This window comes from Pezoporus flaviventris, unplaced genomic scaffold (genome assembly GCF_033815535.1).
Source record: "Pezoporus flaviventris isolate CSIRO_AGI_PZ_B2104156 unplaced genomic scaffold, CSIRO_AGI_Pfla_v1 ptg000001l, whole genome shotgun sequence".
NCBI lineage: Eukaryota > Metazoa > Chordata > Aves > Psittaciformes > Psittacidae > Pezoporus > Pezoporus flaviventris.
Window position 1 is genome coordinate 42,466,501 of NW_026892549.1, and position 20,556 is coordinate 42,487,056.

The 20,556-nt window shown below is 39.7% G+C and overlaps 1 protein-coding gene and 1 long non-coding RNA gene across 4 annotated transcripts in view; one reads left to right on the forward strand and one right to left on the reverse strand.

The window, feature by feature from the left end:
• Window positions 1–2,252: 2,252 nt before the first annotated feature.
• The window catches only part of TTN (titin), a 253,359-nt gene continuing 235,055 nt past the window's right edge, over window positions 2,253–20,556 (reverse strand). For all 3 annotated transcript variants that reach the window (XM_061454518.1, XM_061454513.1, XM_061454512.1), the window contains 22 exons: window positions 20,154–20,456; window positions 19,767–20,072; window positions 19,383–19,673; window positions 18,964–19,263; window positions 18,539–18,844; window positions 17,999–18,304; window positions 17,619–17,900; window positions 16,745–17,338; window positions 16,345–16,632; window positions 15,955–16,254; window positions 15,197–15,499; window positions 14,607–14,909; window positions 13,895–14,479; window positions 13,453–13,758; window positions 13,065–13,364; window positions 12,255–12,830; window positions 11,857–12,162; window positions 11,172–11,765; window positions 5,103–11,050; window positions 4,862–5,015; window positions 3,650–3,943; window positions 2,253–3,527 (listed from right to left, as the gene is read on the reverse strand). In XM_061454518.1, coding sequence (XP_061310502.1) covers window positions 3,229–3,527; window positions 3,650–3,943; window positions 4,862–5,015; window positions 5,103–11,050; window positions 11,172–11,765; window positions 11,857–12,162; window positions 12,255–12,830; window positions 13,065–13,364; window positions 13,453–13,758; window positions 13,895–14,479; window positions 14,607–14,909; window positions 15,197–15,499; window positions 15,955–16,254; window positions 16,345–16,632; window positions 16,745–17,338; window positions 17,619–17,900; window positions 17,999–18,304; window positions 18,539–18,844; window positions 18,964–19,263; window positions 19,383–19,673; window positions 19,767–20,072; window positions 20,154–20,456 — 13,244 coding nt within the window. In that variant the 3' untranslated portion in view covers window positions 2,253–3,228. The remainder of the gene's footprint in view (window positions 3,528–3,649; window positions 3,944–4,861; window positions 5,016–5,102; window positions 11,051–11,171; window positions 11,766–11,856; window positions 12,163–12,254; window positions 12,831–13,064; window positions 13,365–13,452; window positions 13,759–13,894; window positions 14,480–14,606; window positions 14,910–15,196; window positions 15,500–15,954; window positions 16,255–16,344; window positions 16,633–16,744; window positions 17,339–17,618; window positions 17,901–17,998; window positions 18,305–18,538; window positions 18,845–18,963; window positions 19,264–19,382; window positions 19,674–19,766; window positions 20,073–20,153; window positions 20,457–20,556) is intronic.
• Window positions 3,937–13,344, forward strand: LOC133269863 (uncharacterized). Its single transcript, XR_009743577.1, has 2 exons — window positions 3,937–4,143; window positions 13,223–13,344. It is a non-coding gene; the product is annotated as an uncharacterized LOC133269863 (long non-coding RNA).

Here is a 20,556-nt window from a genome sequence, read left to right on the forward strand (position 1 = left end):
CATCACAGTTATTTTTCTCAGGCTGCCACATGTAAAATGTTAGTAGAGAACCTGTAGCCCTCTACAGGTACCATACTGTACTTATATGCTGTATACTGTAGCCCCCTACAGGTGCTATTTGTACAGCAGCTCACAGTGTTGTATTAGAAAGTTTTCCTTATGCATTGGGACCCAGGAAACATGAAGTCCAAATGCCTTACACACATAGTGTGGTAGGATCTTTTTCTGAATTTGGTCCTATAGTGCAACAGATTTTCTCTTTAAAGAAAACAAATGTTAACTTGTACAGTATTCAACCTAATATAATAAGCAAATAATTTGAATTTTTCATTGGTCATTTTAGCTTTGTTTTGTATCCAGAGACTGCTTAACCTAGCGTCTTGAAAATGTTACTGTTTAGGGATGTGTTCTGTGAAGCTGAATATTGAAACTTCAGGTTGTGACTTTATTGATGTCACTATATGATCATTCACTGATCAGTCTTTTGGAAAAAAAAAATAACCAAAAAACCAACAAAGACAACACTGGCTAAGCAGGTCAGCATGTAAAGTTATCTATTAAAGATGTGTTTCAGCAAAGCCTGTAAGAAATCCTGCTTTTAGACATCTGCTTAAAGTTTGGTATGCTTGCTTAAGTAAGTACTGGACAGGGTTGGGCCAGAGAGGAGCAGGCAGAATGAACTTGCTTACACTGCCATGACAGACAGTGTGCTTTCCTCTTGATCATGTCTAGACTCAGTAGAGGCCACAAAAGACCAAGTTTCCAGTAGCATTTGTGGAGAAGAGTCCATGCTTAAATCTGCACGTGTTGCCTGTCACTACTGCTGTCTGCTGAGATGACTGACTAAGTGCATTGTTAGTTTTAAATTTATTACATGCTTGTGTACACAAGTTGATTGTTGGTTAAACAAGACTGTACCTGTGTATTTTTGTGTCTTGTACCGAGTTTGTTGGGGTGGTTTTAAACATTTAATGAAGTTAGAATGAGCAGCTTTCTTGATATTTTTCTTCTTTAGAGATTAAAATAAATGGCCTTTTTTTACCTCATTTTTATTATTCTTTTCTACTTTTCTCCCTAAGGAAGAAATACCACACACTCTTAAACACTGTAATACTGCTTCTAAATGTTCCTGGTTCCATCACTTGTAAAAGTCTGGATCTTGTCCTGACCTACAACTTAGCCCTTTCAAAATCCTTATTTTTACTTCAGTCCTTGTTTCATCCCCATTTATTAGCTTTTCCTGCATCATTTGGATAGCTAGTGGTTGATAGCATATCACAGTATCACCGAATTGTAAAGGTTGGAAGGGACCTCTGGAGAGCAGTAGTAGGTTTATAGGAAATTTAAAAAAAAATCTGTTTCTATAGTGGGATTTTTTGAATAGGTTTTTAAACATACTACTTGCTTTACTACTTCTGACAAACTTGAGGGTATTTTAGTAGTAGTAGCATGCTGGGAGTCACAGTGATATGCATAGTGTTGCTAACTAACGCTCCTGCTCTACTTAAGAGGATTTTGCAGCTCCTGAAGCAGTGTTGCATTGCTGTGGGTGTATTTGCTCCCAAGCTTTTCCTACTAACCAGAATGAATTCTAGAAGCAGAGTTGCTCCTTTGAACTTGATACTCTTCCCATAGATAACCAAAATTGTGCCCTGCCTTCATGGGATTTGTGATTCCCTTCCAGGAATGCAAAAACAGGCTTTGCTTCTCTAGGTATGTCAGCTGACTTGAGGGATGGAGAACTGATGGGGCATGTACCCTTCATCACCTGTGGTAGGTGAGAACTTCTAGGTCAGGGCAGTTAGGGTCATTGGTCTGTACTAGTTGTAGCTGCCAAAAAAAGGAGGCAATAGGTTTCCGGGAGGCAGTTTTTTTAAACCACTTTCAGCAGAGACCAGCTATAAAGAAGAGAGATTTGCAATTTATGTATACGGGATGTAATGAAAGGCCTGTAAATTCACTGAACAGAGGGATAATAAGAACAGCATAATGTTTAGGAATGTGCTAGAAATTATCCTTCATTGATGAAAAGCCCATGATGGAAACTTAGTCTGACATTTTTTTGAGTCTGGCTTCCGTGTGGTGGCCAGGCTGTTTCTGATAGATGGCTGGATTTTCAACAGCTAGTTAGCTACCTAGTTTGCACTGGAGAACTGTACTGCTATCTTGTATTTTCTTTCAGCAACTTGTAGTGTAGTACAGGAACTGGAAAAACGGAGCATAGTAAATAAAAACCAAGGACTTGCAGGAAATATGGTGCAGAAAGCATGCTTTATTTCAAATGAACAAGTCTATCTCAAGGAGGTTCAACAGCTAACAAGATTTATTACTACATTAGGAAAACTAAAGCAAACTGAAGTGCTCAGGATATTTGTTGTTGTAACAACAGTTTGTTTTCAAACTGTGGTTCATTGCTTAGTTGCCCTGGAGTGACTACAGGATGTCTAATACTACCACACGCTCAATCACTGCATCCTACGAACCTCCGAGAGGGTACTGCTGCTGCACTTGAGTACCTCAATAGCTTTGTTGATTAAGGGGATGGCCAGGTGATGTTACTTTTCTAAAGCTATTCAGGCAGTCAGTGTGTCAGAAACAGTACACAGATGGTGGGTGAACAAAGTGCTGGCCGCTTGCACTTTGTCCAAAAATAGTCAGTCAGGTATGGAAATTATGACTTAATCAGATCCAACGTAAAACATTAAAGTAATGCTTACAGGAGGGTAATTGCAAACATCACCAATGCCTTACATTTCTGATTCAACATATATATTTGTGCATGTATGAAATACTATGCACAGTATCATCTGTTAGGTGTAGGTAATCTTCAACAGGGAGCCTCTCTACCTGTTGAGGCATTCTTAGACATCAACAATGAGTTGAGGCGCAAAAATTAGTTAAATGTTGAGCAGGGTAGTCGTTTGCTAGGAAACTTTCTCCTGCCAACTGTTAGTTCCAAAAGTTACGTTTCAAAATGTCATAAAATAAATGGTACAAAACTTCATAACCGTTAACTTCGGCTATATACAGTATGTACATGTCAGTGAAAAAAAAGTGTTTAAAATTCTTAGGTCAATAATGACTATAAGTCATAATGTATAGCTCTGGACTTTGTCTCATTCAGGTAGGTACAAAAATATTTTTTTTTTATATTTACAGATCAGATATTTCAGTCCATATATGAATCACTTGTAAAAAGACAAGTGTAAATTATACAGATCAAGCTTTCTAAATTGATCGAATATTAATATTCACAGTGGCAGAATCGGTACCAAATTCATTTGCTAAATTCAGGGTATAAAGTCCACCGTCGTTCTTCTGGACATCCATGATGATCAGGGTGGTTAGATCTTCACTTGTTTCAATGTGGAATCTGCCTTGCTGGTCCTGACTAGCAATTTTTCTCCCTCCGCAGTACCATGTTATTTCAGGAGCTGGTTCACCCGAAAAGGCACAAGATACTGTGAGAACTTTTCCTTCATCAATGCTGATATCAGATGGAAGAGCTTCAATTTTGGGTGGTACTCCTTTACAAAACAGGAGAAGAAATACCAAGTCAGTCTTTCCACTAGGCCATGCAGCAAGTCTATTCTGAGGACTACTTCAGGATATCTGAAGCACTAAATCTACTAGTAATTGTATTGCTCACCTCTCAGACCTGATTTAAGCATTTTACTAGTTGAACTCTCCAGTTGAGCCATGCTAGATTTCCCCATAATACTGCTGGAGCTCATCTCTACAAAGGATTCTTTCATGGAGGACATGCTTTTGGCAGACATGCTGGCAAATTTCATTTCAGTCATGCTGCTACTGCTGAAACTGCTGAATGAAGCCTCTTGTTTAGAAGAAGCCATTTGAAAGGACTGAGAAGAAAAACTTTCGTGCATGCTTGCGTCGCCACTTGTCTTCAATACTACCTCTTTTGGTGGTTCTTCAATTAGAGCTGAGGAGCATTGCAAAGACAGAAGGAAAAACCAATAATGTCATGTTAACAAAGTCATGCAGTTCTATATGGTTAATTTTACAGAAATGAAGAGACAGCATAGTTTGCTTTCCATGGAAAACTGCAGTGGAGTATAGTATTATTTACAGAATTTGATTCAAGATGCCGAAATCGCAAAGAGTATTTTATAACTGAAATAGGTAAGTAGGAAATGGGACAGTTACTAGGATGTATAAGCTTGAAGGAAGAACATGCTTATGAAGAAACAGTTTATCACAGAGCATTTCCTGTTAGAACCATTACTAGAATTAGACATTGAGAATTTGTGTGTGTTCAGTCCATGTTTGTGGAAATTGTTCAAGTTCTTACAAGCATGATATAGAAAAAGTCTGTATTTCACTGCACTGCTCTGAAGCTATGAAAGGCAACAAAAAAGCTCAATCACTGCAGCTTTCCTCCAAACCCAAGCACAGTCATACAAGCAAATCATAGCAACTCCTTGGTGCTAGGAACTGGGATATGGTGCAGCAAATAAAACGCTAAACCCAGTTCAGTTACATTACCATAAAATTTAACTCTGCAATTGTTTCGTTTTATTGGAACAGGTTCTGTCAGTGAATGAGGAAAGAGTAATTGCCAGCACCAAGGGCTTAACACAATCATCCTAGAACAAACGCTCATAGCCTTCCGTTAACATGCATTTGTTGATGTAATAGAACATCTGTGTGCTCCTCTGTGGATGTTATAGATTTCTAATGCTGTTTTAGTTCTGTGTAGATAATATACAAAATAAATAGGAAATCATTAAGATACCTAAATCAACATTACCTGTGTTGTTTATCATAAGTAATTTTTGTAGACACATGACAGCAAAAAGTTGTGATTAGTCTGAACATAAGACCCATAGAATGAACTTACGGAGTACAGTCAAAGATGCTGTAGCAGAACACTGCCCATGGTAATTTTTTGCTTTGACTGTGTATTTTCCGGTGTCACTTACTGCTGCATTTTGAATCTCAAGAGAATATATGTTTTTAGAGCGCGTTACTCTGATGTGTGATGAAACAGCAATCTGTGGAGGGGAAAAGAACGCTTTCATTAGGATCAGTTTTATGAATAATTCTAATTTTTCTAGTAGATATATTAAATAAATACTTACAGGTTGATTATTCTTAAACCACTCAATTTCAGGAGAAGGATCCCCAGAAACTTCACAGGTGAACAATACATCTTGTCCTTCATTGACATTTTGAGACTTAGGCTGCATGATAAATGCTGGCTCGTTGGATCGCTCCTTAGAGAAGGTCAGAACGTACTGGCATTTAATTATGCCTTCGTCAGTCTTGCCCTCACAGGTGAGGATACCTTCATCTTTACTACTAGCCTTTTTGATAGTTAGTGTGTGATCACTTCCAGAAACACCATATCTGTAATCATCTGAATTTCTCAGCTCCATTCCATTCAGCATCCATTTTACTTCAGAGGCACCAGGAATGTTGGCTTTCAATGTCACTTTCTGCCCTTCGGACACTGTCATTTTAGTTGAAGATGCTTTAATTTCTGCTTTCAGTTGTTTGACATCTTCAGTAACAATTGACTTCTTAATGACTTCTTCAATGGCTGCTTTTTCTTCAGTTGCCACTGCTGATTTCTTCTGGGAAGAAACTGTAAGCAACTCATTTTCTTTCTGAACTGATTTGTGAGTTTCAGATACACCTCTTACTTGGGAGTGGATATTTTTAAATACTTGGCCAGTAAACTGGAAGTTAGTTTTCGAAACACCTCCTTCCCCAGTAATTTCACAGGTGTATTCTCCTTTATCAGATTCCATGAGATCATGGATTTTGAGCTCATAGGTGCCATCTGCTGCATAATGAAACTTGAAATGATGGTCTTCTTTTAGTTTTTTGCCATCCTTATACCAAGCCACTTCTCTGACACTTAAAACACTGCTTTCAACTGCACAGGATAACTTCACCTCATCTCCAAGAGTTTCTGCTTTCAGATGCTGTTTTATCTTTGGTGAAGAGGCAGTTGGTAATTGTACTTTCTCTGCTGGTACTGTTTTGTCTGCAGGTGGTGACTTTGCTTTTGGGGGGCTGCTGATGGGTTCAGGAGATTTTACTCGTTTCGGAGACTTAACTAGTTCTGGAGACTTTACACGAGGCTCGGGAGATTTGACTGTTGGAGGTGCTGCAATAGCTTTTTCAGGAATTTTTGTTCTTTGAATAGTCAAAGTGAAATGTGCTTCCTGCCTTCCTTCGGCGTTTTCCACCACAACAGTGTAACTTCCCTCATCGGACATCTGGACAGAAGTAATTTCAAAAGTAGACTTGTACTGTGTTCGTGTTACTTGGAAGCGCCTTGAAGAAACAATGGGTTGACCTGCACGGAACCATGTTATTATTGGTGCTGGTTCACCATCGACATCACAGGAAAATCTTGCAGTCTCCCCTTCAGAAACTGTGATTGACCGTGGTTTTGTAAGAATTGTTGCAGGTAGAGTGCTTTTAAATGCCTTGTGTACAGTCCTTTCCTCCAATGACTTTTCTTCAGCTGCTGTGAGTTTTTCTTCAGAAGCAGCATAGTGTTCATATGATAAGAGTGATTCTCTTGTTGCTGACATTTCTGATTTAACCTCTCTTACTGAGGAACTTGCTTCTGTAGCAGTTGCTTTCTTAAATGAGGAGACTGCATATGCCTCTGTTTTTGTCAAGTCAGGTAAAATTGACCTTGGTACTTCCTCATCTCTCCGCTGGGAAGAGTATGTAATGTAATCTCCTCCAGTAACATCTAGTGTTGCATAATCAGAGCATTCCCCTTTGTAGTTTGTGCATACAGCCCGGTATGTTCCACTGTCGTCAATGTGGCAGTCAAGAATCTCCAGAGTTAATACACCACTGGTATTAGTAAAATGTATCTTACTGCTCTGCTGGAGCTCAATACCATTATGGTACCACTTCACTTCAGCAGTTGGTTTTGACTGGACATTTAGAATGAACCTGGTATTATGGCCACAGGGTACGCGGTGTGAGCGCATTCTCAGGGTAATGCGAGGAGCATGGTCAAGGGTGAAAGGCTGTTGAGTAAATACTTCGTATTTCCTTTCCATAGTTTTCTGAGTTTTCAAAGCAGATTTCATGGACTCATATCTGGAAAAGATATCAAATCGTGCCATCCTCTCAAACCGAGAGAGTGATCTTTCACTAGAAACTGGGCTAGGTGAACGTGGTCGAGTTCTCTCTGGTGTCGGGGATCTCCTCTCACTTTCTTCAGGAGGCCGTGAGCGAGGCCGTATTAATTCAGATACAGGACGCATCAACTCAATGTAAGTTGGAGAAAGAGATCTTCTCCTCCTTAGTAATCTAGAGGGAGGTGAAAATTCCCTGTGAACCTGTTGCACCATTTCTATTTCTTCTTCTTCTTCTGATGTAATCTCAGTTATTTCTCTTTCCCTCCTTCTTCTGAGTCTGCTCTTTTCCTCTTCTGCCATGTATTCAAGCTCACTCCTGTATTCAGAGAGTCGTTGAGCAGTGCCAACAGGACGGAGCAATTCTTCATCCTCTCTTTCAGCCATTATCCTTTGCTTTTGTTTAGGTGGTCTGTAGGCAGCCCTGTCGTGACGTTGACGAAGCTCTGCATAGCTAGCACTGGTCTCAGCTTTAGTTGGGATGTGATAGCTTGAGTACCTCAGCTGTCTTTTTCTTTCTTCCTCTGAACTGACCTGTGCTGTTTCAGTAGAGTAGCGAAGGGAAGAAAGTTCAAAGCGTGGAGGGCTTCTGCTTGGAGGGGAAGCAGAAAAGCCTAACTCTAGCTCTTCTTCAAGGCGCAGTCTTTCCTCTTCAGTTCTTTTCATGGCTAAATAGTCATCAATAGGCAGGAGTAATTCTTCATCAGACAAGTCACCAAGTGATCGCCTTCTTGGTCTATAGTAATACTCGTAGTCTGGAGACGGGATATGCCGACGTGCTGGTCTCACAATTTCCAAATCATCTTGTGTTAGCTTTGGTATGCGCCATTTAGGCTTATATTGATCAGAAACACGTGGCAGTGGCATCACATAAAATTGCTCCCACCTGGAAAGACGTATGCGTTTCTGGCGTTTCTGAACAGTTCTCTCAATTTTTCCTGGCATTTCGAACTGGTCTCGCAGTCTCTTGTACCACTTCATGTCTGACAGAGGCACAAAGTGTTTAATGTTCTGATCTTCCTCAAGAGTAGTGCGCGCATGTTTGCGAGGCTCTGGGACCTCATAGGGCATACGAAGTTTTCTTTCTTCCTTCTTTTCTTCTTTCTTAATTTCATATTCACCTTTGACAGTCTTAGTGCTAACAGCTGGTTTATATAAGATAGCAGCTTCTCTGAGAGCCTCTTGTGCAGTTTGTGTCAGTGGAACAGCTTCAGCACCAGAAAGGATCTCTGCCATTCGTAAGGTCTTGTCAATTTGCCTTTGTACATGCTTTTCCCGCTCTTCTTCAGACTTATACTCACGCTTGACATATTTCAGGCGTTCAACTTTTAGATAAGCCTGGCAGCTTGTAGATCCAGCACTGTTTGTGGCAGTAACTCTGTAATAACCACTGTCTTCAGGTAAAGTATCTCTGATATGCAAAGCATAATAATCTAAACCTTCATGAATTATATCAAAGTTAGGACCAAAGGATAGAGGTTGACCATCTTTCTCCCATTTCAGAGTTGGTTTTGGTACACCAGATACCCTGATCTCAAAACTGACATTTTGGCCTTCTTGACATTCAGCGTTTGCCAGCAGTCTTTTAAACATTGGCCTTAGTGTGGCATCTGCTGGAGGTGGATGTGGAATCACAGTCAGCTTAGCTTTGCAGCTGTCTTCACCATACTTATTGCGTGCCACAATACTGTATTCAGCATCATCCTCTTCAGTGACATTATTGATCACGAGTTGATAAAGACCTTTATCTGATTCAAAAGTATACTTCCTATCATCATCACCAGGTTTGATTTTCTGGCCTGATTTGAACCAGGTTACGCGAGGTTCTGGGTGAACTGTTATAGTTACTCCAAACCTGACATTTTCTCCAATGTATGCAGTACGGTTGTACAAAGGCAAGGTGAATTCTGGTGGACGTTCTAATAGTCTCATAGTATCAACCCGTCGTTTCACTTTCCTAACAGTTCTGCATCTGTAGTGCTCAGAAATTTCTCTCACACCTTTAACAAAAAGTTCTGCGTAAGAGCTGTCTTCTCCATAGTCATTTACTACCTTGCATCTGTAGGTACCATCATCAGATTTAGAGACATCTTTGACATACATAGTTGCCACACCTTCTTCATATTTGATTTCATATTTCTCATTGCTTTCTAATTGCCTCATACCAAAGTACCATGTGACTTGTGTGGACTGATCATAATTTTCAATCCTACATACATATTTGGCATGCCCTCCTTCTTCCACAACAGCATGCTTTATCTGCCCAGTGCTGGGACCAATGTCTATTGGTGCAACTTTAACTTTAGCCACTGTTATGCCTTTCTGAGATCTAATTGCACCTCCACAGGAAATACGGGCTACTGAAACAACTGTATTCCACTCCTTCTTTACTAGAGTTTGGTAGTAACGCCTGTGCCTCAAGGTCTTGATGACTTTAGTGCTGGTCTTTTCTGTTTGCTGTTTTAGCCATACATGATTAAGCGCTTCAGCAGCTGTCATCCGAGCTTTTCTTTCCTTTACTAGTAGGCGATCGATAAAGTCCATGGCCTCAATGCTTATGTCTTTGAATGCTTCATCATCAAAGTTGTATTCAGCATTCAGAATATTTTCAATAACTTGTTGGTTTGTTTCAGCAATGAAAGGATTGATGCCACTGAGAAGTATGTATGTTAGAGCACCAACTGACCACATGTCAGTGGCTGTACTGACTAAATCATGATGATGTACTTCAGGTGCATAATATTCAGGAGAGGTGAACTGGAGCCTAAAGCTGTCTCCAGGCTTCAGTTGTCTGGCTTGACCAAATTCAACAATTTTAACTGCAGAGCTTCTTCTTGTGACATAAATAATGTTGTCTGGCTTAATATCAAAATGTCCAATGGTATGGCGATGCAAAAATTCTAGTGCATCGCAGACCTGGCGTACATAACTTACTATTTCTCTTTCATTAAGTTCAAATGAAGCTGTGCTGATTCTTTCAAAGATGTCAACTCCAGAAATGAATTCAAAGATCATGACCAATTCTTCTAGGCTCTCAAATGATTCATGAAGATACAGGATATTTCGGTGCCTAGCAATGTTAAGAATGGAAATTTCTTTCTTTACCAAAACTTGGTCAGCACCCTTTACTTTGACAAACTTAGCCAGGTAAGTCTTCTTTGAAACCGCTTCAACACAGCGGTGTACAATGCCAAACTGCCCACGTCCAAGCTCTTCTGCAATCATGTATCTGTTATAGAGTTCCTTTGTAGAATAGTGAGCTGCTTTATCTGTGGTGACTTCCCTGGTCTCATCAACTTCTTCATCATAGTTCGTTACCCTGGTCTTATCTTCTTTTGTTATAATTGGATCAGTAGGTTCAGAAGGCTGGCTTTGGCCAAACTTGTTTTCTGCAATTACACGGAACTGGTAGGTGGTTTTGCCAAACAGGTTCACCACTGTGTACCGTGTATCACGAGCCTGTGCAACACGAATCCATTGCTCTGCTGTTGTAGCACGTTTCTCAATAATGTAGTTTATGATTCTGCTTCCACCATCAGTAGCTGGTTCATTCCAGGTTAAATTAACCGAGTCCCTTGAAATGTCAGTTACCTTCAAACCTCTTGGTGGATCAGGCACATCAGCTACATCTAATTCAACTGTTTTTTGGTCGATTCCAAATCTATTTTTGGCACAAACAATGTAAAACCCTGCATCTTTTCTGTCAACACCATTTGGGAAAACAAGAGATGTGAATGATCGCGTAACAATGACTTGGTAGTGTCCATTAGTATCAATGAGGTCTTGTCCCTTCTGCCATGTGATCACAGGGGTTGGCTTGCCACTGAATGGAATCTTGATGCTCACTACTTCCCCTCGGAGGGCATGAACAGCTCCCATGCCTTCCAGATTTTTGGGCAAGTGAATCTTTGCAGGAACTGGAATAGAAAGAGAAAGAAAAAACAACACATGACCAAAAGCACATGAGAAGAGCACCAGCAGTCTAAATATTCAAAGCTTAATAAAGTTTTCACTTAGGAATAGAGACCCTTCATTCACCTTCAACATCCAAAGAGGCAGTCCCAGACACAGATCCTCCTTGGTTGGTAGCTCTAACTTGATATACTGTGGCATCATCATCTGTTACATTTGTGATAACTAGCTGGTGATATCCACCCTTGAATTCCTGTATCTTGATCTTTTCACCATCTGGCATGATTTCTTTGCCCTGTCTGTACCACTTGACAATTGGTTTAGGATGACCAGTGACTTTGCAGACAAATGTGGCATTAGCTTGGAATTTCACATTTAAATTCCTTAGTTCTTCCTTGAAATGTGGAGCTTTAATTGGTACATCAGATTTTGGAGTGACTGGTTGTGATACCTCACTCCACTCACTTTCACCGCCAAGATTTTCACATTTGACGCGGAACTCGTATTCCAGACCTTCAATAAGGTCTTTCACAGAATAGACTGTTTCACGAATTTCATCTGTTGTAACAGAAATCCACTTGTTCTGTTTTTTCTCACGCTTCTCGAGATAGTAAGTTCTAATCTTTGCACCGCCATCACTTGCAGGTGGCTTCCATGAGACAACACAAGAATCCTTTGTGACAGCACTTACTGCTGGCTGACCTGGTGGTCCTGGTTTTTCTGTAAAGAATGAAAAAGTGCAAAAACAAAAGTGAGCTTACCTTTGTAATTAGAGGGGCACACAGAAACTGATATTTTGTCATCTACTTACCAAATGGAGGCTTCATAACAACAACTGATGAAACCTCCAGTGCTTCACTAATGCCATATGTGTTCTGAGCAGAAACACGGAAATAATAGCCTGCATTTTCAGTTAGGTTAATAATTCTACAGGTTGTGCCTGAAATGCTTGAAGATACAAGTTGCCATTCTGCTCCTTCCTTGGCTTCACGTTTCTCTATGATATAACTGGTTATCATAGCACCTCCATCATCCTCCGGTGGTTGCCAGCTTATCACCACAGAATTCTTCAGTATAGACTCTATAACAATTGGCCCTACTGGTTTATCTGGCTTATCTGTAAAAGAAAAAGCATGTAATTTTCAGTTATTTTGCCAGTAAATATTTGAGAAAATACTCCACAAAAATACTGAAAATAAAATTAATTACCTTGTATTTCCACATTAAGTACTGTGTCAACAGTTCCAAATGTGTTACTGAGTTGCACTTTGTATTTCCCAGCATGAGCCTTGTGCTGGACATTCTTAATCGCAAGATGAGTATAATGCTCTGTGTTCTCAATAGTAACTGTTTCTGATCCTCTCAAAGGTTTGTTGCCGTGGAACCAAGTTATTGCTGGTACTGGTCGGCCAATATACACAACATGAAGGCGGAGGGTGCCACCTGCACCTGCATAGTACTTCTCTTTCAACGGGAAGCCAGGGTGGAACTGAGGAGGAGCCTGCAATAATAGCTTGCCACTAGTTTCAATTTCCCCAACATCATTAGTAGCCATACAGGTGTAGAGACCTTCATCCTCCTGTTCATCTGTCATTACTGTCAGAGTATGATTGCGACCATCAGATGACATTTTGTATTTTCGGCTTTGCACCAGTTCTTTGCCAAAGCGATACCATTTAATATCAGGCAAAGGTCTCCCAACAATCTGGCATGTCAGCTGAGCTGCTTCACCCAGTTTAGTTGTAACATCCTGCATTTCTTTTTTGATGGCGGGTGCTTCTCCAGCTACAACAAAGAAAATTTTAAAATAATTAAGATTACTATGAAATTTTCCTCTATTACTGTATTACTGGGAATTACTTTTCATTTACACTTGTGTGTCATATACTAGAAAGACTGTGCTTTGTGGGCAAATAGCATGTAAAATAAATAGGCAGCTTGTTAAGTGCAGCAGCACTGTGGTTTATGACACAGCAAATCACAACATCACAGGAAATAAGACAATATGGTTTTGCTTACATGTTAATTTAGTTTTCACTGCCATAGCAGTCCTTCGAGGTCTGCTGAGGCCAGTCTGATTTTCTGCAAAAACACGGAACTCATATTCTGTAGCCTCGAGTAAACCTCCTACTGTAAACTGCCTGTCCTTGATGCGTTCTTTATTGCATTTTTTCCAGGTGCTTTCTCCAGACTGGCGATATTCAACCCAATAGCCAAGGATCTCTTTGCCACCATCACTTTCAGGTCTTTCCCATTCTAATGTAATGCTGTCCTTTAATATAGAAGTGATCTCAATTTCTCCAGGCTGGCTTGGTTTGTCTAAAAAGTAAGATACAGAAAATAAATTCCTCTTTAAAGGTCACTAAGCTGCTCTTCAGAAGATCTGTTAATGCAAACATTTTCTTACCAAATGGATCCTTGCATACAACTGGTTCAGAAGGAGGACTTGCTTCACTTTCACCAATGTCATTTTGAGCAATGATACGGAATTGATATTCAGCATCTGGAACAAGTCCTGTGACTGTGTACATTGTAGTGGTAATCTGTGTTTTATTATGCCGGACCCATTTTTCTGTAGATGTCTCTTTACGTTCAATGTAGTAGCCAGTTACACGGGAACCACCATCATCTTTAGGTCTGGCCCAGGACAAGTTGACAGAACTCTTTGTAACATCAAGCACTTCAGGTGGGTTGTTTGGAGGCTCTGGAGGATCTGTTTGTAATTGTAACAAAAATAATAGAAATAATAATGCCATAGAATAAAAAGCATTTGCATATACTATTTCACTTTTAGAACCACAATGTAGTAATTAAAAATCATTTTTAAAAGTATATAAAAGGGGACTTACTTAGAGGTGTCTTTGGCACTGCTGGTTCTTCAGATTTGAGAGATTTGCTAATACCAAAATGGTTTTCAGCAGAAACACGGAAGTGATATTCCACATTTTCTTTTAGCCCTTTCACCACTAGTGATGTCCCTTTCACTCTAGAGTCAACAGTGTACCAGGCAGTCTTCGGTACTTCTCGTCTCTCAACAATGTAACCTAGGATATCAGCACCACCATCATCTGTGGGAGGTCTCCAGCTAACTCTGACGGAACGAGCTTGTATATCATCATACTCAAGTGGCCCTTCTGGTGGATTTGGAATGCCAATCACTCTGACTTTAATATACACAGCTTTTTTGCCACACTTGTTTTCAAGTGCCAAATCATAGGTGCCTGAGTCTTCTCTTTCTGCATCTTTGATCACAAGTTCTGTGTGAGTGTCAGAAGTCGCAATCATGGCCCTCTTGCTGATGTCATGTCCTTCTTTAGTCCATTTGCATATTGGGATGGGTTTACCTTTAATGGGTATTGTAAGCCTGATAACTCCACCTTGTCTCACCATGAGACCTTCCTGGTATTTTTCATCAAGTTCATAGTCAGGATATTCTATAAAAAAAACCAAACAAAAATAACATCTCATGCTACGTCTGTTTTCCAGATGAAATCATGCCTGCTTAGGCAAAGATTTTTTTAGGACAAATTTCAATGAGAGTTAAGACTTGAAGTGTCTTACCAAGCATTTCTGTTATTTTGACAGTTCCTGGCACATCAGCAGGTTCTCCTGGTCCACCAGCATTACAGGCTAGTACACGGAATCTGTACTCTGCACCCTGAGGTAAATGTGTTAAGGTGTATTCACGAATCTTGGTTGGTGTGGTATTGCATTTGGTCCATTCAAATTGATCAACCTTCTGCATCTCAATTAAGTAGCCAGTAACTTTAGAACCACCTTCATCTTCTGGTGGACTCCAAGCCAGGGAGACAGATGTTCTTGTAGTATCAGTTACTCTTGGATTCTGTGGTTTACCTGGAGGAGCTATAAGAGAAGATCAGATGGGAGAGTGGGATCTTGTTAATGAATGTTTAAAAGATGCAACAAATGCTAACTTGCAACATACGATCTGTATTACATCTATTGGATTTATGCAGGAAAACTTAGAATGAAAGTTTTTTACTAATATTTTCTTGGTCTTCTCCAGTCAGAATCTGATTTGTTAATACAGATAAATTTCCAAATTAGGGGGAAAAAAAAAAAAGAGTAACTTTTACTAGTATCATTCCCTTCTGCCAGAGTGTGCTTAATCTATGTAGAAAATCACTTACCAATTGGATCTCTGGCAACAGCAGACTTAGAAGGACGGCTGGGTTTCCCAGTGCCTCTGGCATTGATTGCAGTGACTCGGTGTTCGTATTCTAATCCTTCAACCAAGCCAGTGGAGCGGTAACGAGTCATAGTGACTGGAACTTTATTTACACGGATCCATCTATCTGCTCTAACTTCTTTGCGTTCCACAATATAGCCAGTAATCTGTGAGTCACCATCATCTTCTGGAGGATACCAAGTTAATGTCATGCCATCTCTAGAGATATCAAACACTTCTGGAGTGCCAGGAGGACCAGGAATACCTGTAAAAACATAACACAGGATTACTGAAGAAAGCATCAAATGATTCTACACATTAACGATATGCAACATACTGTGAATGACAGTGTAATATTGATGTCCTATCAAAATCATTTTATCAGCAGATATCAAAGTACTTTACAAAATAGGTCAGTGAAGTATTGTTTTCTGTAACAGGGTAAAGAAATTTTTCAAGGCTAATGGTAGACCTGGGCAGAAAATTCAAGTTTATCATCCAGGTTCTGTGCATTTATAAAATCTATATAGATTTACGGATATCTTTTTTTTCTTCCCAGGAAAGATAAGAAGAATACTGTTCATCATAATGTACCATTTTATCTATCTGGCAAAAGAAACAGTAACATCTAGAAAAAAAATATCTATGCATGGATATAGAAGCCCATTTAAATACATATTTTTATTTTTAAAGATAGAAAATAAGCGAAGTCAGACTTACGGATTCTGCTCTTGCATTCTATAATTTCAGACTGCAGGTAAGATCCAATTCCAAAGCGGTTTGTAGCAGCCACGCGGAACACGTATTCTGCACCTTCAACAAGTCTTGTGAACTTAAACGTTGTCCTGGTTACTGACTCTGAAACTGGCAGCCATCCAGGACGGTGAGCATCACGCTGCTCTACCACATAGCCACTCAGGGTAGCTCCCCCATCTAGTTCAGGTGGCTCCCAGGAAATGGTTACATAATTTGCATCAACTTCATCAATTCGGATAGGTCCAACAGGTGGTCCAGGTTTGTCTAGAAAAGTGGAGAAAAGGAATCATATTGCTGATGTAACAAAGTTCAGATGGAGTAAGAGCATGGACAATTATTTTCATAAACCCTTACCGAGGATTATAACCTTTATCGTATCTGTAACTGTTCCAGTTGTGTTCTTTAGTTCAAGTGTATACTCTCCAGTGTCATGTATGGTGGTCTCACGCACAGTTAATTTAGTCATTTTTGCAGCAGTCTCCACTTTGATGCGTTCTGATTCTTTTAATTTAGAACCAGCAAAGAACCAAGATGCAGCTGGAGGTGGTCGTCCTTCAATTGGAATAGCTAATTCAATGGGCTTGCCAGCAGGTACATGAATTGTCTTCTGAGGTATTCCAGAGAAGTCAATTGTTGGTAGAACTTAGAAAAGAAAATAATGAGAATTTAAACATCCATTTTATAAATATTACATTTATTTCATATAAGCTTCACCCTGGTTTTTTGGTGGTTTTTTTTAACAGTAGATACCTACCTTTTTGGTCTTGTACTGTCACTGCTGTGACAATCTCTCGTGGTTCTGACACTCCCTTCTGATTCTGTGCTCTGACCCTGAACAAATACTGTTCACCTTCATTGAGAGAGATAATTGTATGCTCGTAGACAGTAGGCTTCAGTGTCACTACCTTCAACCATCTTTCTGTTCCAGCTTTGCTGGCCTCAATAACATAGCCAGTCAACCTGCTGCCACCATCATGGGATGGTTTCTCCCATGCAAGAGTAACAGTTGATTTAGTGGTGTCAATCACTTCAAGTTTTTGTGGTACCATGGGGACATCGGATACTAGTACTGCATCAGATGTTTCACAAGGTTCACCAATGCCATAAATATTTTCTGGTAGTACTCTGAAATAATACAAAGCTCCTTCTAGAAGTCCAGTAACTCTATAAAATGTCTTGCTGCATTTGGTAGTGACAGTCTTGTAAGCTCTCATGGAAGCTTCACGTTTCTCAATTATGTAATTGTTGACTGGGGCTCCACCATCAATGGTTGGAATATCCCAAGTAAGTGTCACAGAATCTTTTGATACTTCTTTAATTCTCACTGAAGCTGGCGGACCAGGTGTATCTAAAACAAACAAACAACAAAAAAAAAACAGATTTTTTTCTTCCTTTTGGATTCTTTCCTTTTACAGTCACTGCTTCTGCATAAAAAGAAACCCAGCTCTGGCATTTGATTTATAAACTAGCACAGCTTTAGAAACTATGCATTTCCCTTTGGATTAGATTGTTTCTCTGACTTCCCAAGCATTTTCATGATATTTAAACTTCTTTTGGAAATGAATGATTCTTGAGCAATGTGCACTATGAGTGATGAAATGCCCATATACAATTGTAACAGTACTTACCATACACTCTTACAGAAATAGTTGCAGATTTTTTTCCTGATTGATTTTCAGCCTCAATGACGTACTTTCCAGCATCATACCGATTAACTTTATCCACAACAAGAAGAGTGTAGCTGTCTGTAGTATCAATAATAGCTCGACTTACAAGGTCAACACCCTGCTTGCTCCATGTGATTACAGGAGCAGGTCTGCCAGATACAGAGACCATTAGGCGCAGGGAACCACCAGCTCTGACTGTGACTGTCTTCTTCAGGTCCTCAGCAAGTTCAAGTTCAGGTATTTCTGATGAAGAGTGTAAGAAATATGGAATTAATTAATCTTTTAGAAGTTCTAAAGGAAAATATAATTATTTCTTAAAATATACATTGTTTTCAAATTACCTATTCTTTCCACAGGTTCTATTTCTGCTGATGATTCACTGAATTCACTCATACCATTCACATTTGTAGCAGCAACTCTAAATTGGTATTTCTGGCTTGTTTTAAGACCAGTCACAGTGAACTCAGCATTCCTCAGAGTGGCAGTTGTATGTGGTCGATACCACTGTTCAGTACCTTCTTCTTTCATTTCAAGAACATAGCCTAAGATGTCAGCACCACCGTCATATGTGGGCTTTGACCATGCTAAACTTATGCTGTGCTTAGTAGTATCCACGACTCTTGGAGCTGAAGGTTGTGCAGGAGTATCTGTGAAAAAAAAGAAAATGCATTTTACATTGGTGCAGGAAACATGTTACAGTAAAAATCAATTTCTAAACAGCTAAATGCATTTAAAATTAGCTATAACTGCTTTTAAGTTTATTAGTTTAATTCTAACTAGTTCAGTGAGATCATATGTGGTTTTGGATATCTAGTCAAAGAGTCAATGTGGTTTTATGTTCCATTATTATAAGTAAATATGTTTTAAATGTGGTAACTTACACGATGGTTCTTTACATAGCATGTATTGCGAAGCTTCACTAGGCTCACTGTTCCCAGCAGCATTCACTGCAGTGACACGGAACTGGTACTGGCTGCCTTCCATAAGACCCGTGACTTTCAGTCTGGTATCATAAACTGTGTAATCTCTGTTCACCCGTGTCCAGCGCAGACTTTTCCTTTCACGTTTGTCGACAAGATAGTCCTTAATCTCATTGCCACCATCAGATTCTGGTTTTGTCCACTGAATAATGATATGTTCTTTGCCAACACTCACTTCTTCAGGAGCACCAGGCTGTGATGGGATAGCTGTTTTGTTTTTTTTTTAAAAAAAAGAGGTTGAAAAAATAATTATTATTTAACAAATTTTTTAACTGTGAGAAATATTCCACAAATTCTCACATAGAATGGAAGGTACTAATACTCACTGAAAGCATTCCTGGCAATCACAGGTTCTGTTTCAAGTGGAACACCTGGTCCATATTTATTGACAGCTCTCACACGGAAGATGTATTCATTATTTTTAATAAGTTTTGTTACCACATATGATAAAGTCTGGCATTCAGCCTCAACAATAACCCAATGAAGTCTGCTGGTTTCACGCCTTTCTACAATATAGTGAGTGATTTGTGCTCCTCCGTCTTCCTCAGGAATGTTCCATGCCAGAGTACATTTCTCTTCTGTTACTCTGCTAACTGTGATTTTGCCTGCGCATGGCCCTGGTGAATCTGGGTAGAGATGAAAGTAAGTATTGCTGTTAACAGCTAAGGAAAAGCATCTCACTTTTATTTAAAAGAACGTGGGCTTTTAGTATACTAAGTATAAATATTAATTATGGGATACATACCAAGCACTTTAACAATTACAGAAATTTGTTTCATCCCACTGGCATTTTTAACTGTTAGAGTATATTTTCCACTGTCACTTCTGTCACAGAACTTGATAATTGCGATGGCTCGTTTGCTGGTATATTGCAGAGATATCTTTTCACATAGATCCAATTCCCTATCACCTTTGGACCAGAAGACTTTTGGTTCTGGTTTCCCACCAATGGCTGCATCGAGAACAAGATCTGATCCAGCCCTGATGGTCACAACTTCTCCCTGCAGTCTGGCATCAAGTTCAGCCTTTGGTGGTGCTGTCATAAGGAAAAGGAGATTAAAACAAATTACATGACAGTACTAAAAATAGAACATTATCGTTTTAATTGTCCCAAGTGAATATATCTTACAGTATTCATCTCTGCAAATGACAGCACCAGTCGATTCAGATCCTTTGCTAATCACACCAGCAGCATTCTTTGCTAGTACACGGAATTCGTATGCTTCATCTTCACTAAGAGCTGTCACCGTAAAAGAGTTTTCTGAGACAATGGTATAATTGCATTTCAGCCAGCGTCCATCACCAGATTCATTATATGGTTTGCGCTCTATAATATATCCGATAATTTTGCTTCCACCATCATAAAGGGGTGCTGACCAGCTCAGTGACACTGTAGATCTGGTGACGTCTGTTACTTCTGGTCTCCCTGGTGGATCTGGAGGAGCAAAACAGAAAAGTGAGAAATGGAATTCTATTTTAGCTTAAATAACAACATAACCCTAAAAGTAATACTTACCAACTGGATTTTGAGCCACTACAGGTCTAGAAGCTTCACTAGCTTTGCTAACACCTGCAGCATTTAAAGCATATGTTCTGAATTGATATTCTAGGCCTTCCACCAATCCCATGACTTTGTAGTTGCATTCACAGCATGGCACTTTGTTCTCCTTCACCCAAAGGATAGTGTTGCGTTCCTTCTTTTCAACCCAATATCCAATGACTTTGCTGCCACCATCATGATAGGGCTCCTCCCAGCGAATGGCCATGGCAGTTGCAGACACAGAATAGACTTCTGGCCTAGAAGGTGGGCTTGGTGGGACTAAAAAAAAAAAAAAAAAATGATGGAGAGGGGAGGAAAATGTTAGTTGTTACAAATACTTCAGTCAGAGGAAAAGGACAGATTTTGAAATGTTTCACTT